The sequence below is a fragment of the Polypterus senegalus genome, chromosome 3, assembly GCF_016835505.1.
Source record: "Polypterus senegalus isolate Bchr_013 chromosome 3, ASM1683550v1, whole genome shotgun sequence".
Classification (NCBI taxonomy): domain Eukaryota; kingdom Metazoa; phylum Chordata; class Cladistia; order Polypteriformes; family Polypteridae; genus Polypterus; species Polypterus senegalus.
This window is the reverse complement of record NC_053156.1, coordinates 153,417,747-153,433,991: the sequence shown is the minus strand read 5'-3', so window position 1 is coordinate 153,433,991 and position 16,245 is coordinate 153,417,747. Positions and strand designations below refer to the sequence as shown.

The window sequence follows — 16,245 nt, the reverse complement described above, 5'->3', positions numbered from 1 at the left end:
ATTACTTTTAATTAAAAAACACTGAATATACAAAATCTTAAAATTGACCTGCGTGCAAACATCCATTTATGTCACAAAAGGGGAACGAAACACTGACACTAACTACTGCGGTGGAATGCATTTTACTGTCTAGTTAGCCCTATTTATAATAAGAGTCCCGTAAATATTTTACCTCTTAGTCTCTATGTAATCGGTAAATAAATTAGAAGAGAAATGCTAAGATTAATTCCACTTCAAAGAGCAGCGGTGTTTTCTGAAGGCTGCTTTATCAGCCATCACTGTAGAGATCCGTTAAATCTCTGATGATCAAACACATTAAATAAACTTTGCTTTATTTAATGTCTCAAACAGCAAGCGTGTCCTGTAGAATCAATAAAATGACTGGCCTTTACCAGCAGAAAGCACTGTCACCTGCCAGACAGGCAGGTAGAAACGAGTAGAAAGGAGATTATTTGGTAATGTAATGCAACCACATGCTTCATATTTTATGCATATGAATTAATGAAAATGTTTTTAATCGATATCCATTTATTACTGTGCTTCTAAATTCATTTACGGTTTTGTTATCTTACACTGATTCAAAACTATTTTCTAATCCTAAATCATCGTCTTTGGCTAAACGTTTGACTGTGTTTCGAAAAAAAACGTAGATTCTGGAAGCAGATTATTATTGTAATGCCAAGGCTGTTTTGGCAAAATAAGAGATCATGCCCATGCAAAATTTCCAAACTGCTAAACTATAATTTGGGACGCTTCCATGAAAGACCTCGTTTTTTAAAGCTGCAGCCCAATGAAATGTTGCTTTGTCGTTGTTGTTCTTTATTTTTATAAATATTGCAATACAACTTTTATGTTTAAATCTAATCGAGAAAAGCTGATAAACAGAAAAAGAAAAACATTCTCGCACACACATTAGTGTAGCATGACTTAAAGCAGTCTTTTTTTCTGTTGAAAGGCAATCAGATTAGGGTTTAATGAATCCATTCAAATGGCTTTATTCTTTATAGTTAGTGCAGGTGCACAATAGAGGGCCAAGCCGAGGAGTCTCACGCCTAGGTGTGAGCTGATTATTCAAATAGGGCTGCGAAGAAATAGGGATTGGAGGCTCGTCTGGCACTCACAGCTATATCATAGAGACTACCGCCAGCCACCAACGTCACTTCAGGTCTTGTCATCATCAGACGCTATTCACAGCCTCTCGGCACCACTGTATCGAAACCTACACATGAACAAACCCTTCACTACAAATAAGAACTGTTTTCTGGGAACTTGGAGGCCTGTGATTTTTAACTTGGGAAGCTGTATTTTATCTTCTTTCGAGAAGTTATAGGTTACGCGTTTTGCTGCTTCCACGATGTTGGGCGCAGTAAAAATGGAAGGACACGAACATTCTGACTGGAGCAGCTACTACGGAGAACCAGAGGTGGGTAGCCTTTATTTTTTGCCTAAAGCCGATCCCTTTTTATACAACTCAGTATTAGCCCTGAGATAATATTAACTTTGTGATCAAATATTGACTTGAGGCGCCTCCAAATCCTCCTCGATCTCTGAGCTGCGCTGCAAACTTGAGTTTGGCATGTGAGAAAAACTTTTTTTTCTAATACTAACAATTGAACAAACGCATTTCTTTTAGGAACCAAAGATTACTGCATCACTATATGACCTATACCCAAATATGTGTATGTGTATATGTTTGTATATATAGTGTGCAGATAAACAGAAAGTACAATCGCACCAGTAAACTATACAAGGACATGTCCTTAAGGAAATGTCGCGGCTTAAATAACAATGCACACAATGTGTTTTTTACTTGTGTACTTGTAATTTGGTTCTTTAAATTAATGCAGAGTTTTATCATTATACTATTTAGTAAGAAGGTTGTTATATTACAAACCCACATAATTTTGGCTGGTGAAATACACACACGTTTACACATGCGCGCATAAGTAAAAGCGGTTTTATACATATACGTGTGTACACTGTTTATATATATATATATATATATATATATATATATATATATATATATATATATATATATATATATATATAAAACCAATTTATTTATTTGGATCGTGTAAAATCGCCCTCTACAACATTTTTAATTAATCATACAGTAAAGTTAATGAATACTGAATACTCTAGCTACTAAATCTGTCTGCTTGCAGAGGATATTTTCACTAAATAAAAGTATGTGCATTCTAACAAGCAATATCTCATATATACCGTACTGTTAGTGACTGTTCGTAACATTTAATGCCACAGAAAACCCGTCAGCGCTACATTAACCCTAGAAGTGTATACATGGAAAAATGTTGCTTTACTCTGTAAGAGTTTATTTGACGCTGGCGATTTTGCTTTCATTATAATTTTTTCAAACAAATAAAAAATGAGGATGTATTGTTCTCTCAAGAGTTGAAATCTAACAGTTTAAATTCATTTAACAAGAATTTATTTAACAGTAGTAATACAAGCAGTTTATTTTCTCAAACTAAATGACAAACTGCTGCCTTCACAGGATAAAGGCGTCAGCCATATATATACATGTAATAATGTCATTATGAAATAGATAAACAATTTCAGAACTTTTCTATTGTAAAACGTAATGTGTAGATTGTTTGGTGTTCATTATTTATATTTTTCTTTTCTTTTATTCTAGTGCTACACATCTGTTGGAAACATGAACCCCGGACTCGGAATGAACGGCATGAACACCTACATGACAATGTCCGGCATGAGCACCACAGCCAACATGACAGCAGGCTCCATGAACATGTCCTATGTGAACACGGGGATGAGCCCCTCTATGACTGGCATGTCTCCGGGACCTGGTGCTATGAACGGTATGGGGACTGGCATGACTGGTATGAGTACGGCTCTTAGCCCTAGCATGAGCCCAATGAGTGCTCAGGCTCCAGCAATGAATGCTTTGACATCGTATACCAACATGAACGCTATGAGTCCAATGTATGGACAGTCCAACATTAACCGCTCGAGGGACCCCAAAACATACAGAAGAAGCTATACTCACGCAAAGCCTCCTTACTCTTACATCTCTTTGATCACAATGGCAATTCAGCAATCGCCCAACAAAATGCTTACCCTCAGTGAAATCTACCAGTGGATCATGGACCTCTTTCCCTTTTACCGACAGAACCAGCAGCGATGGCAGAACTCTATTCGCCATTCGCTGTCTTTCAACGATTGCTTCCTGAAAGTGCCTAGATCACCGGATAAACCTGGCAAGGGATCCTTCTGGACCCTGCACCCAGACTCTGGCAATATGTTCGAGAACGGATGCTATCTGAGGAGACAGAAACGCTTCAAATGTGACAAGATCCAGACTTCAAAGGAGTCCTCTAGGAAAGCTTCTGACGGGGGTTCCAACAGCAGCTCGGAAAGCTGCAACGGCAACGAATCCCCCCATTCGACGTCTTCTTCCTCAAACGAGCAGAAGCGGTCCATGTCGGACCTGAAGGCCAGTCAATCTGTCAGTCCGGATCACACAGCCTCCCCAACATCGCAAGCGCAGCACCTGATGGCACAACATCACTCGGTTCTCGCCCATGAGACGCACCTCAAACCGGAGCACCACTATTCTTTTAATCACCCGTTCTCTATTAATAACTTAATGTCGTCTGAGCAACAACATCACAAAATGGACCTTAAAACGTACGAACAGGTGATGCATTACTCGGGATATGGCTCTCCCATGGCTGGAGGCCTTTCCATGGGCTCAATGGCGAGCAAAGCGGGCTTAGACTCGTCGCCAATTTCCAGTGAAACCGCGTCTTACTATCAAGGTGTGTATTCTCGACCTATCATGAACTCCTCCTAAGCGTTTAAAGGCCAATGAACTACCCCTCACGCGCACACTTTGTAAATTTTGTAAAATGATAGTTTGTGCATATGACCTCTGAATATTTTTGATGTTCTACTCTGATTAGATGTCAAGTTTGTTTAGTACATATTTTTTGTTTTGTTTTGTTTTTTTGTAAAACGGATGCAATGATAAATGATATGCGATTAAAATAATATGGACCAAAGTACGGTTTCTATGTAAAATAATAAAATAAAGGTTGGGATATATTGCTGTAATTGACTATTAGATACTGTTTTGGGAGAGTGAAGTGCTTCAAACGAGTAATTTATCGTTTGTGTATTCTTTTATTTATGCATTGTAAATGTGTATTCTGGTAGTAAAAATGAATTGCAAAAACCCTATATTTAAGTGGTTATTTGAAATTTTTTAAATTCTGTACGATTTATTATAAATTTGCGCATGTCGTCACACATAGAAATCTATCTATCTATCTATCTATCTATCTATCTATCTATCTATCTATCTATCTATCTATCTATCTATCTATCTATCTATCTATCTATCTATCTGATAAGTATGTTGTTTCACCAAATTTACGCGGTATTATAAGATGAAAGTGCTATACACTATATAGGGAAAATGTAAGCTGGTATTTATATGAAACATACTTAACCTATTAAACAAGGCAGGTATGCTTATGAAGGCAGGTATGTTAAGTTATGACTGAGACCCAGTTTGTGCTGAAGAGGCTTTACTACAAGGTCTTTAATATCCATTGGGCTACTCTAACTCCAAACACGAAAGAGTAAAAATTCGAGTGATGCAGTCCGAGTGGCGCCAGGTGAAGGCGGATTGTCTGCTATCTTTCTGCCTTTTAGTCTCTTAAAACTGCGTGATTGTCATAAACAACACAAAGCCAGAGTCGGAATGCCTTTGCTAAGTAAAACAATAGAAGGAAAGGTACATATTTTTGCGCAAAAGTATAAATACACTCCACTTTGTAGTATCCATTTCCTTTATAATTATTTTTGTTACTGATGTAACATCGCGGACAAGTGCAGAACATTAATAGATTAATCAATCAGTTCTTTAAATTTTATCAGACAAAACCATTTCTTATAGGAAAATAGTTTGGTAAACAACGGTAAAATACAAAGATATGCAGACCGTTTTATATTGTGCATTAGAATGTGTTAATGCAAAATTTAAGATGACGTGAACAGCAATGTAACACTTTTTAGTGGTATAGACTATAAAAAGATAAGAAATTAGAAAATAAGAACATTTGTCATTAAGGTATAATTTTCTATTCTGTTTAAAAAAGTTTTTTTTTTTAACTTGTATGTAAGAAGGACCATCTATCCATCCATCGTTAGGAATGATTCAAATGCTTAATAGTTACTGTATGTTATAAAACATCTCTTCAAATCGTGTTTGTTCTCCAATTCGCAATATAATATAAAATATTTTCTACACTTGACTTAGCGCAAAAAAAATATTCACCTACTTTTTTTTCATTTTATGGTTTATACATTTTATTCTTGGTGCATTACTACATCTGATTATTTTACTTTGGAGCAGATTATATATATTTTTTTAAATAAGAGCACAAGAAAACAGTATTTTAAATTTAAGGAAAACACGTCTGAAGGACCACTTTTGTGTCTGAAGTATCATTTAGTATGTCATGCGCTTCATTATTTATACATTAAATGGCTTTATAAGAGTAAGCATATGGATCCCTACGTGATCATTATGTTTGTCCTTTTTAAACCATTTTTGAATAAATTGTTATTTTTAATAGAAAATTATTTTTAATAGAATAATTATATATATATATATATATATATATATATATATATATATAGAGAGAGAGAGAGAGAGAGAGAGAGAGAGAGAGAGAGAGAGAGAGCTCTCACACATCCATTAATAGGTCAAACCACCCTGTACCAGTAGAGGCTCCCCGGGAGACTATGCTTTTTCTGGCAGCATTGAGCTTAAGGCAGGATCTAACCCAGGACTAGGGGCGGTAAGTTCAAGGCAGGACACATTCACACGCCCACACTCACTTATGCCGGGCCAATAAAAATTAGCCCATCAACTTAACACTCAATACACAAGTCTTTGAGATGTTGGAGAACATCTACTTCACACAAGAGGAGAACGTGGAAACTCAGAACAGACGGATCTGAACCTAGTAACCTACACGACAATGCTGATGAACTTCTATTCAGAACTAAAGTAAATTCAGTTATAAAGCAGACCATTTTTTTAGTCAGCGATTAAAACACCTTTTCAAACGCACACACACGCTATATACAGTATATAAATACAGTGGATGTATATATATATACATATATATATACACACGCACACACAGACCAAGTCATTTCGTTTGAGTCGTCTTCTACTATAAGTGAGTGGGATCTTTAGGAGACGTCTTGGCCCTTCTGTTCATTATTTCCAACAGACCTCTGTCCATATAAAAATGGCCATTTTGAGATTTTATTAGTCTTTAAAAGTTTGTAAATCACCACTGCAGCAATGAAGAGCCAGTATGCACACATGTCTAAACATTTATGCGCTGAAAAATGCCCAGCGTTCAATATTTTTATATTTCCTATTCCATTTCTTTTCACATTTACTTCAGTCCTACATGATTAAAATGCTAATAAAGAAGTATAAAATCTAAAATTCAAGTGGACAGATGTGAGTTTTTGACAAAGTAACATTTCATTAGAATTGTTTTCATGTGATGCATGCAAATTCTAAAATTTTAGAATCACTTCAGCTATGAAAATTGCCGTGACAATTAGCTGAGACACTATATACAAATCATGTAGTTAAACAACAAAAGTTACTCTTTTTTCCCTCTTATTTTTCCTGTGTGTGTAGAACAGGGGGGCTGACATTAGACGAGACTTTTTTTTTTTTTTTGCCCAACTGCAATTTCGTTTAGTTTCCCACGCATAACACTTTAGGGACAAATTGAAGCCGAACCTAAATAACAACATTTAAATCCTGCTTAAATTCCACATTGTCCAAAGAAAGCCGAGCCCATGGCAGATACCCAGTCGCTTCTCTGTTTCTGTCCTGCGGGAGGACACACACGTTGCGATCCAAGCATGAAATTTGTTTCATTACCACATAAAAGCCTCCCGGGATGCAGGAGAATAGAAGGGGAAAATAGGGCAGATTTGGGAACAATGAACTCTGAATGCGATGCTCTAACCTGTTATGTTCCATATCACAGAGCCATTGTCAGGGGGGTAGTTTTAAACTACTTAGTGTCTCCCACTTCACTGATCCTAACAGATAAAATGTAGTTCTTTCCGAATAAATCAAAACCTCGGATGTCATTTTGATGAGTCAAAAAAGTCTTCTCTCCCACAGACCAGTACTCGAGTACCCGTTGTCCTTCCCAGAGTCCGCATGCTCTTATTTCCCACCGTTCGATTTACTCGAAACCTATAAATACTTTACTTTAGGGTGTTTTTCCTTCCAGTTTTTTTTTTCTCTGAGCATGACACTGCAAACCCGCTTTATACCGTCGCGATCTGTGAATAAACAGAGTCAGTAAACACAACAAAATCTAAAACCAAATTCCAAGAGGGTAAACTTACCACACGAACACGTCACACTTAGCAAATTTACACAGATATTATATTTCGTATACTCTTCATTTTAGCCATTATGCTTAACTGAATTTTTATAACGTTGATCGATATCTTGGTAAAATAATCATTTTTTTAAAACTAGCGCGGCTGTGAAATCTTTGCTTTGTGCTAAAGTCAACAGTGACAGAGTTTGAGCTCAAATAAATGCTGCGAAGTGGCGAGCCCATTTACAGAGCAGTCTGCGCAGCTGAGGCACAGCAAAGGCGGCAGGTACAAGCTTCTTTCACTTTTTCATTTATGAACTTAATTGTTTCTGAACCTTTGTTATTAGTTGTGTCAAGGTTTGATATAGCAACCTGATAAATGCCATTCCGAATCATCGTTAATTGGTGCTTTGCATGTCAACAGCAGAAACTTTCCGCAGTCAGTATATTTTCCAGTAAAAGGTGCGAAGGACTCCGACATTTCCAGCACTGACTCAGATAAGGATATCTAGGCGGCTTAGGGGCTTCTGTAGAATAATCCGAACTTTCAAAACAGCGCCTGTGTGATTTAGAAGAGGCAGAGACTGTCAGAACATTCATACCTGTGAATATAGAGGATAAAACAACGAAGAGAGTATTTTATGAAGAAGATTCACATCTAAAATAAACGCATTTAACACTCACATAAAATACACATACATTGCTACCTGGGTAAGTCCAGTGCATCCTTATTGTTATTGAGGTGTCCAGTCTGTTTTATAGTTATCTGACTGAAGGTTTCCTTAAAGCTATTCATTTTTCGAGACACGCCTCAAAGCAAAATCAAGTGTTTTAGTTATGCCTTGCCCTTCAATATTTATGATTCATATTTTGCAAAATATTTTAATTATATAGTGCTATTTTAGAATTATGATGCATAATTAAGAGTTACAGTACAATCAAGCCTTTTTCAAATTTACGTATAGAGAAATGCGAACGAGGCCTACTCTTACTTGAAATTACAAAAGGTACAGGAATCCAGTATTGCATTTTTATTTATTTATGTATGCATATATTTATTTTTACAATAATGTTTGGTCATTCGGGAATTATTCACTGATGCCTGTAGAAATGTTTTGTGTCGTGTTGGCTGTGAGAACTTTGCTCTTGTTTTTAGGACTTATACAAATAAACACTTCACAACAAATTAACGCACAGACAACAGTAATGAGTTCCAACACTTGAAACTGTCCAGTTTGCCGGAGTTTCACTCTTTAGACACACTTCACTATATAAGTCCTCACAACGTCAGGAAAAAATAAGACACGTGCGCACATAGAAATTTCTATCTAATTCTAATTTTGCTCCTTAATTATTCGTGAAACTCGAGATAGATAGATAGATAGATAGATAGATAGATAGATAGATAGATAGATAGATAGATAGATAGATAGATTTTGCTTGTGTTAGCACGGCTGAATCAAACCCATGTCTTTGTTCTTGACTTATTGAATCAGAGAAGCATGATTATATTTATTTCTAAACTTGATGGAAATATGTCAAATGACAATACTTGAATGATCACAACTGTGTTATTCATTATATATAATAACTGATAACCAGTTGTATTTTTGGTTAAGGATCAAAATCTGTTAGTACAGTTATTTGTTTAATAACACTATTATCCTTATCTAAACCATTAAACAGTCGGCTTAGTTTTAAAATCCTTTCTTTCTTTCTTTCTTTCTTTCTTTCTTTTGTGATCCGGCTATATTTCCAGTACAAGACAGGATATGTGCAGGACTCTCAGAAAGGCTAATCGTTTTTAAATAATTAATACCCTCCTATTCCACTGGTAATGCAAGTTCTCGGATTTGTCAATTACTTGTCATTAAATGAGTGTATACCCACGTACTTCATTTCAGATCCTTTGATGGGGGAATAACCTCAGTCAAGCCCACTTCAGCGTTGAATTAAATGGGAATGGCCTTTTGATATCTGGGTTCAAAGGTATCAGGCTTCTTACTTTACACTGTGCATTAAAAAGCTAATGTCATATCAGGAGATACGCATCTCCCTGCCAAATTTTTCAGTTTGAAAATCAAATCATTAAACATTTCCATTTGAATGAAATTTCCTGTTTACATACGAATGTATTGAATATTTAGACACCCGATCATGTAAATATCACTTGATTACAGTTTTCTATACACAGTTTAATGTGATCATCGTTGTTCTTAAGTGCCAAAAAGGAAATGCAGTTCATCGCAGTAAACATTCCGGGGGAGACTAAGATAAATAATGCCAAAAAAGGAACAATTTCTCTAAAAACATTTTAATTTCTATAGCTAAATTACACAAATTAGTACAGTGTGCTTAAATTAATAAGAATAATATACAGAGCTGTATATATGAATGACTGTGTGTATGTAATACATTCATTTTTCGATATAAATATATAAATTCAACGTATTCATTTATTTAGAGAAAAGAATGAGACCTTCAAAAGGTCTGTTTACATTACATCCAAGTAATTTACTGTTGCCTTGACAACAAGATTGGCCTAGTGCATAACGCTTGTTTGTTAATTTTATTTAGTTCTATTTTAATATAACTAAAGTAATGCGATTTAAAGTAATTTATACCAGTTATCATATTTTCAACAAACAATTACCTTCTTTTTTACGACGAGGAGTTCAAGAAACGGTGTAATGCACGCAAACGTAAAGGAACTTCCCTTATACTTTGCAGTCTTGGGCTATATTTGAATAAAACCTCGAGAGATCATCTATCTATCTATCTATCTATCTATCTATCTATCTATCTATCTATCTATCTATCTATCTATCTATCTATCTATCATGTCACAGCTGTTATATTTATGATTGCAAGTGGACGCAAAAATAAAATTTGATTGGGAAAATGTTTAAAACCACAGATTTGCTCTGGTTGAGAAGTGCGTAGGCGTATTCTCTTTTGTTACATGTTATGAAATAAAGTCTTTCTTGAAGATTTTAGTACTTACTGATAGTAAATCCTCTTCATTTTATTAATACGACTGAATTGTGAAGCATATTCTTTTTATTAATTCACTTACTTAATTTTGTTCAAACAGCTCATTTCCTTAATTATTCATTAATCTCATAAGGATAAATCTGATGATCACACTCAAAGAGAAAAAAACTAATCTTGGACAGCAATGATGTATCGAATATTTCACACCTGAACCTCAAAGACGAACAAGAACTTTCATGTATGTGAATAAATTTTGTAAAATTTAAGGCGACGCTTTCAAAACGATTTTGCTTGATCCTCGCTATGCCGAAACACGGCAGGTTAATTTTTAGCATTGCCAATATGTTTCTCAGAAATGATGGCTATACATGAAACATACAAGATGCGAAAAGTGTATCCCTGCAGAGCCTGGAACACCCAAGTCGAGTCGCGTCTCCTGGGAGACTGCGGGATGCCCGTCTTACAAGCTGTAATTCTGCTTTAGCCTATTGGAGGGGTGGGACAGTTCACACTATCCCGACTTAACTCCTCTCTCTTTGGAAAGACTTCTAATCCCATATCTTAGCGGAGGAAAGCATCTATCCCACAGTATATTAAAGGACAACACAGATACATTTTAAAGCTGCTCTTGTTAAAGTTCACTTTGAGCCGCATCATCTATTTCGCCGCCTCTCTGGACCACTTTCTGTCTGCATGTGACAATCTGTTTAATAATGTCAGTGGTTAAGCGAAAAACTATTATTCGCCCGACTTTCGCTTCACTTTCCGTTAAATTTATTTTATTGGTGCATTGCATCGAAGAGCGCATGATAAGAAAATGAATCCAATATGGAAAATACGATAAAGATCTTTGCTGTTGGTGCTGCTATAGCTGCTTTAAGACAGATCTAGTAGTATACCTGATGATGATACATTTTATTTTAGAGCAGACATCTAAGCATTCATTGGGTGACGTCAAAATGTAATAACATATTTTTTACAGGGCAGTTTAAAATAAGAAAAATAACAATTTTAAATATTCCTAAATCCACTTTCTTTCTTTCTATATTACATTTTCTAATTAATTAATTAATTTCTATATGTCAGGTCTTTTATTTTTTGAGGTTATCGTTTATCATATCATATCATATCATATCATATTGTCATGAGCGCGGGTGCACACGAGTGTGTCCGGTCCAGGGTTTGTTCCCGCCTTGTCCCGAGTGCTGCTGGGATCGGCATCTGATTGCACGGCCCAGAACGAAACACAGGATTAAAAACTTTACAAATTCGTAATACACTACCGAACTGAACAACTCAAAATACACAATAATCCAGAATTCACTTCCTTAGGCTGGTATATACTTTATGAACAAAATATCCTATTTTTGACTGTCATAATATGTATGCAATATTTCTGCACAGATCGTGCAATGACTTATTGTGTAGTGCGCATCCCGAATATTACCTTCACGCTTACATGAAATAAATACAAATATTAATTTAAACGGTGCCATTTATCATTTTAACGAATTTATTTGTTATTTTTGGATAAAATATACCATACCCTGTCAGCTCAGAAGTTAGAACTTTTTTTCATGAAGATTACGAAAGGAGGACGGCGGGAAGTTCGAGTCGGTCAGACCAAACTGCAGTTGACCGGATAAAGTCGGACAGTCACAGGTCGTGTGGCGACTGCTCTTTGCTTCAGTAAAGTTTAATGAAATCATTTTTATAAATATGTCAAGCAATGTCTTTGCAAGAGGGAAGGAAGAAGGATCAAGAGATAAAGAAAGTGAACGAAAGAGACATACGCTGATTTTCGAAAAGAAATTTAAGTTTTAAAAAGCACGGAATGATGGGTTAGTTGTTGCGAATTTTGAAATGAGATTAGAGATAGAGACACGTGAGTCAATACATTCAGGTAAAGAGTAGCAAAAACAAATATTTCTGGGTAAATTTGGTTTTGTTACATTCTCCAGTTAAATGGAAGGAAGAGCACAAATAATAATGAATAAATAACTTTAAATAACGTGTATTGTAGGTAGCCGTGTATTTTAATCTAGGGTTTAACCAAATTGAGAGCCGTAATGAAATTAGTTGAGATAATATAGTTAATAAAGAGAGCACAACTTACATTTGGTTTCAAATTGCACTATAGCCTATCCTGGAAAAACCACGGTGATGCAAATGGAATATATCGAATGAGTTTTCTTAAGTACACGCATAAAAATTATTTTGAATACAAATCTTTCAGAAGCACGTTTTAAGTTAAGAAAAAAAAAAAACGTTATGGAGAAATACGCGATGCTAACAGCTTCCTTGAACCAACCTGAAGATTTTACATTTTATATTATTGGTTTAAAGGGTCAATGTTGTGGCATTTACAGTGGAGGGTGAACTTCTTTCTTGAATGTGCTAATCAACATGCAACACGTCAACACTCTCCAGCTCCATGATAGTGAGTACAACTACAGTACCTTACCTTGAAACTTACTATCACCAGCTATTATTAGGAGACGTGTTACGTTACATTTCGATGCTTTCCTTCGAATTAGTGGACATAGTTTTATTCAGACGATATTACGCTGTATTTATCAATAGGTCTGATTAATAATTATATTATATTATATTATTGTTCCGTTCTAAACCCTATTCCAAGTCTATCTGGTTATTTTTGAATAACATTGGGAGATCAGTTACTTATTGTTCTGCGCCGTTATTTATGAAATTGTGTCTCTGGCAATTGTCCAAAAATGAAGTTCATATATTTTTAAACTATATTGATGTTTCATTGCAATTTAAGTGTTGCGTATCCATTTTAAAGATTCGGTGACACTCAAAATGTAAAGTTTCCTTTAGAAGAGATTTAGAATGAAGAGGAAACTACAATAATTTTGACATATTATCTCAGGCTTTTGGGGTTATTACATAAATACAGTACCTAATTAAAAACCGTTAAATATTCCTATACTAACGCGATACAATATGTGACCCGGACTCTCTAAGAAACCCTAAACGGTTCAAATATCAGACTGGTGAAAAATTAAAAACAATGCTATTAAATTGCGTTTTTTTTTTTTTTTTAAAGGAAAGTCGTACTTAGTCCCATTCATTACCATTAGATGTTTTAATTTAGTGGTGGTTTTGATAATGGGCGCCAGCATATTCACAATGTTAAAAATGTGGCAGGTTTAAAATAAGTAAATTCAAATTAATTGTTTCCATATTCCACACAACAATAGTAATACATATGATATAGGTAATTATTAGCATTTTTCAATTCTGTTAAATTTTTAATTTCTAGGGACTTGCGTTATAATTGATTTTAGCCGTTTTTTTAATATATACGAAAGTTTCATCAGCTCTTCAAATCGGTAATAAATGCATAAATATTGTATTTTACACGGCAATGAATTGTGATTCCTTAATTTCATGTAGTTAATTTCGAATGTGTCGCTTTTTACAAATTACATTCAGCGTAAATTCTAAAAAAATACACGTTGTAGCCTTAAATTGTTTAAAAAGACTTTAGCTACTTTATGGGATTTTTTTGTCATTGTTTATCCACTTTCAATCAGAAGTGAAAGTGACGGTGTCGCAGTGGTCAGCACTACTGCCTCACAGCTTTACCTGCCTGGTGTTCAGTCTCGTCTCGGTGACCTATTTCATGTCCACACATGGCGGTTGCATTCTGTCTCCTAAAGTCGCGTCTTTTAGTCCGACCGGTGACTCCGAATCAGCCTGGTGTGAGTGATTGTCGATGTGTGCTTGAAGGTGCTCAGCCATGCTTCGCAAATTCTGGTTCTCCCTCACTCAGCTCTAGTCTTACTCCCAATGCTTCCGGGATATACTCCGGCTTCCCAAGCGACCCTAAAATTGTGCAAACTGTGGCGCATGGTAGATATGTCTTTGTGAAATAATATGCCTTTGCAACTATTACAGAAATTAGCAAGGAGAATAAAACATTATCAGGTATATTTTAGGACAATTAAAAAAATGAGCTGAAAAATTGCAAATGCTTCCAAAATTCCTGTATATTTGTCTTGTCAAAGCTTTGGCAGTATTGTACATTCACTAAAGGACTGGGAATTTCAAAAATAGAATACAGAGCATCTGGAGATTTACAGGTGATTTTCAGGGCATATATATGTTTGGTCTAGCAGCACATGACACAAGGTAGGAACCAGTCTTGGCCAGAGCACTAGTCTATCAAAGGGCATGCTCACATGCACACACCTACAATTGGTCAATGAGACTATTTCAAATTTGCAAATTAGCTCAAAATGTCAATCTTTAAGATGCCGGAGGAATTAATATTATCCAGAGGAAACTGACACAGACATGTCAAACAGGGATGTGAACTCTATATAGGAAGTGACTGGGCAGGCATTTCAACCTGGGACCCTAGAGCTGTGAGACAGGAGTACTAACTACTGCACCATCAGTATCATTTGGAATTGGCTTTAATGTTAAAGTTGTAAATGGTTTCATATTACTGAACCAACAGACATACCTCTATTCAGGGAAAACTGAAAGTAGAACTGGAGATTGTTTTATATCTAATTTACGTTATGGACCTGGTATTCTGTCTTTGTATGGCAGTTACTGGTGAATACACTGTGCTTTTTTTTCCTTTTATAACAAAGACAGATAGACACAAAAAGTAACTGAAGTCTTCTCTACCCTTTGCAGCATCAGGAAACATACTTTGCTTTAGTATTTTGCAACCTAAATTAATTTCAAGAATAAAGAAAAGATGCCAAGAGACCATATTTAAATATATAATGGTGGGAACTGAAAAAGAATTGAATTCAGCTGGACATGCTGTTGTCCGTGGCTGGCAATGCTGACTTTCATCTGCAAGAGACTGGGTTTGCATTCAAGTCTGACTACAATCTTTGGGGAGTGCACATCCCCAACACTGCGTACAATGAATTGTGTTAAGTTTTCCACGCATTCTCTGGTTTTCTTCCCATATGCCAAAGAAGTGCACATCAGATTAGCTGACATTTTTAAATGTAGTATGATTATGTATTCAGCAATGGACTCACATTCTGCCTACACTTAAAAATACAGATCCTTTAATGACACTTTATGGTTCTTTACTGGATTGTGTAGTTCCTTGTAGAACCATTGCTTGACAAAGCATCATTTCATTCTGGGGAGGGTTGTTTGCATACAAAGTTGGTTCTTTCTGCTTTGAAAAGCTTCCTAATATGTAGAAAAAACTGAAATCTTTATGGTAGGCTACCCAGCAGGGCACTAACAGATTAAGAAAACCAGGACCTAGCCTGTATGTTGCAAGAGTCCTTTTAAAAGCATGAGTCATTGGTATTGCACAGATCTTTTACCATCAAGTCATGGTTATTTACTTTGTGCAGCCTGTTCCAGATGTAAATAAATAAAAGTTCTCTCTGGAACCTTCATATGGATGGGTCTTTTGGGAAGCAAAAATAGTTCCATTATGGCATTGTGTTGGAGGACTACTCTGGCACCTTTATTTTTAAACATGTAGGGCTGGTTTGTGCTTTGCTCCTAGCATTTAAGAGTCCCTTTCTGTATTTCAGTTTGCTTCTTGGATTACAATGGATATTTTATACTAGATATACAGTATATAATTTCTGGTTTAAATGAATTTGACTTTTGTCTCAGAAAAGTGATGATGACAAATAGAATATTAATCACATAAAGTTTTATATATATATTTATACAGTATATATATATATATATATATATATATATATATATATATATATATATATATATATATATATATATATATAAACCATTTAACTGTGATTCATTTTTTGTTCCATAAATGGTTATACAATCTGGTCTTTTTTGT

At 35.4% G+C, this 16,245-nt stretch overlaps 1 protein-coding gene and 1 long non-coding RNA gene across 3 annotated transcripts in view; one reads left to right on the top strand and one right to left on the bottom strand.

The window, feature by feature from the left end:
- LOC120525630 overlaps positions 1-12,783 on the bottom strand; it is a 65,365-nt gene extending 52,582 nt beyond the window's left edge. The window contains exon 1 of the long non-coding RNA XR_005632990.1: positions 12,535-12,783. This is a non-coding gene — a long non-coding RNA (uncharacterized LOC120525630). The remainder of the gene's footprint in view (positions 1-12,534) is intronic.
- Positions 604-3,986, top strand: foxa2 (forkhead box A2). Of its 2 annotated transcripts, none has more exons than XM_039748093.1 (2): positions 604-1,423; positions 2,660-3,986. In XM_039748093.1, exons 1-2 carry the CDS (start codon positions 1,355-1,357, stop codon positions 3,836-3,838), a joined length of 1,248 nt encoding a protein of 415 aa, XP_039604027.1. In that variant the 5' UTR covers positions 604-1,354; the 3' UTR covers positions 3,839-3,986. The 2 variants fall into 2 exon arrangements, with proteins under 2 accessions (XP_039604027.1, XP_039604028.1); XM_039748094.1 differs by lacking the exon at positions 604-1,423 and adding an exon at positions 1,522-1,578.
- Positions 12,784-16,245: the final 3,462 nt, after the last annotated feature.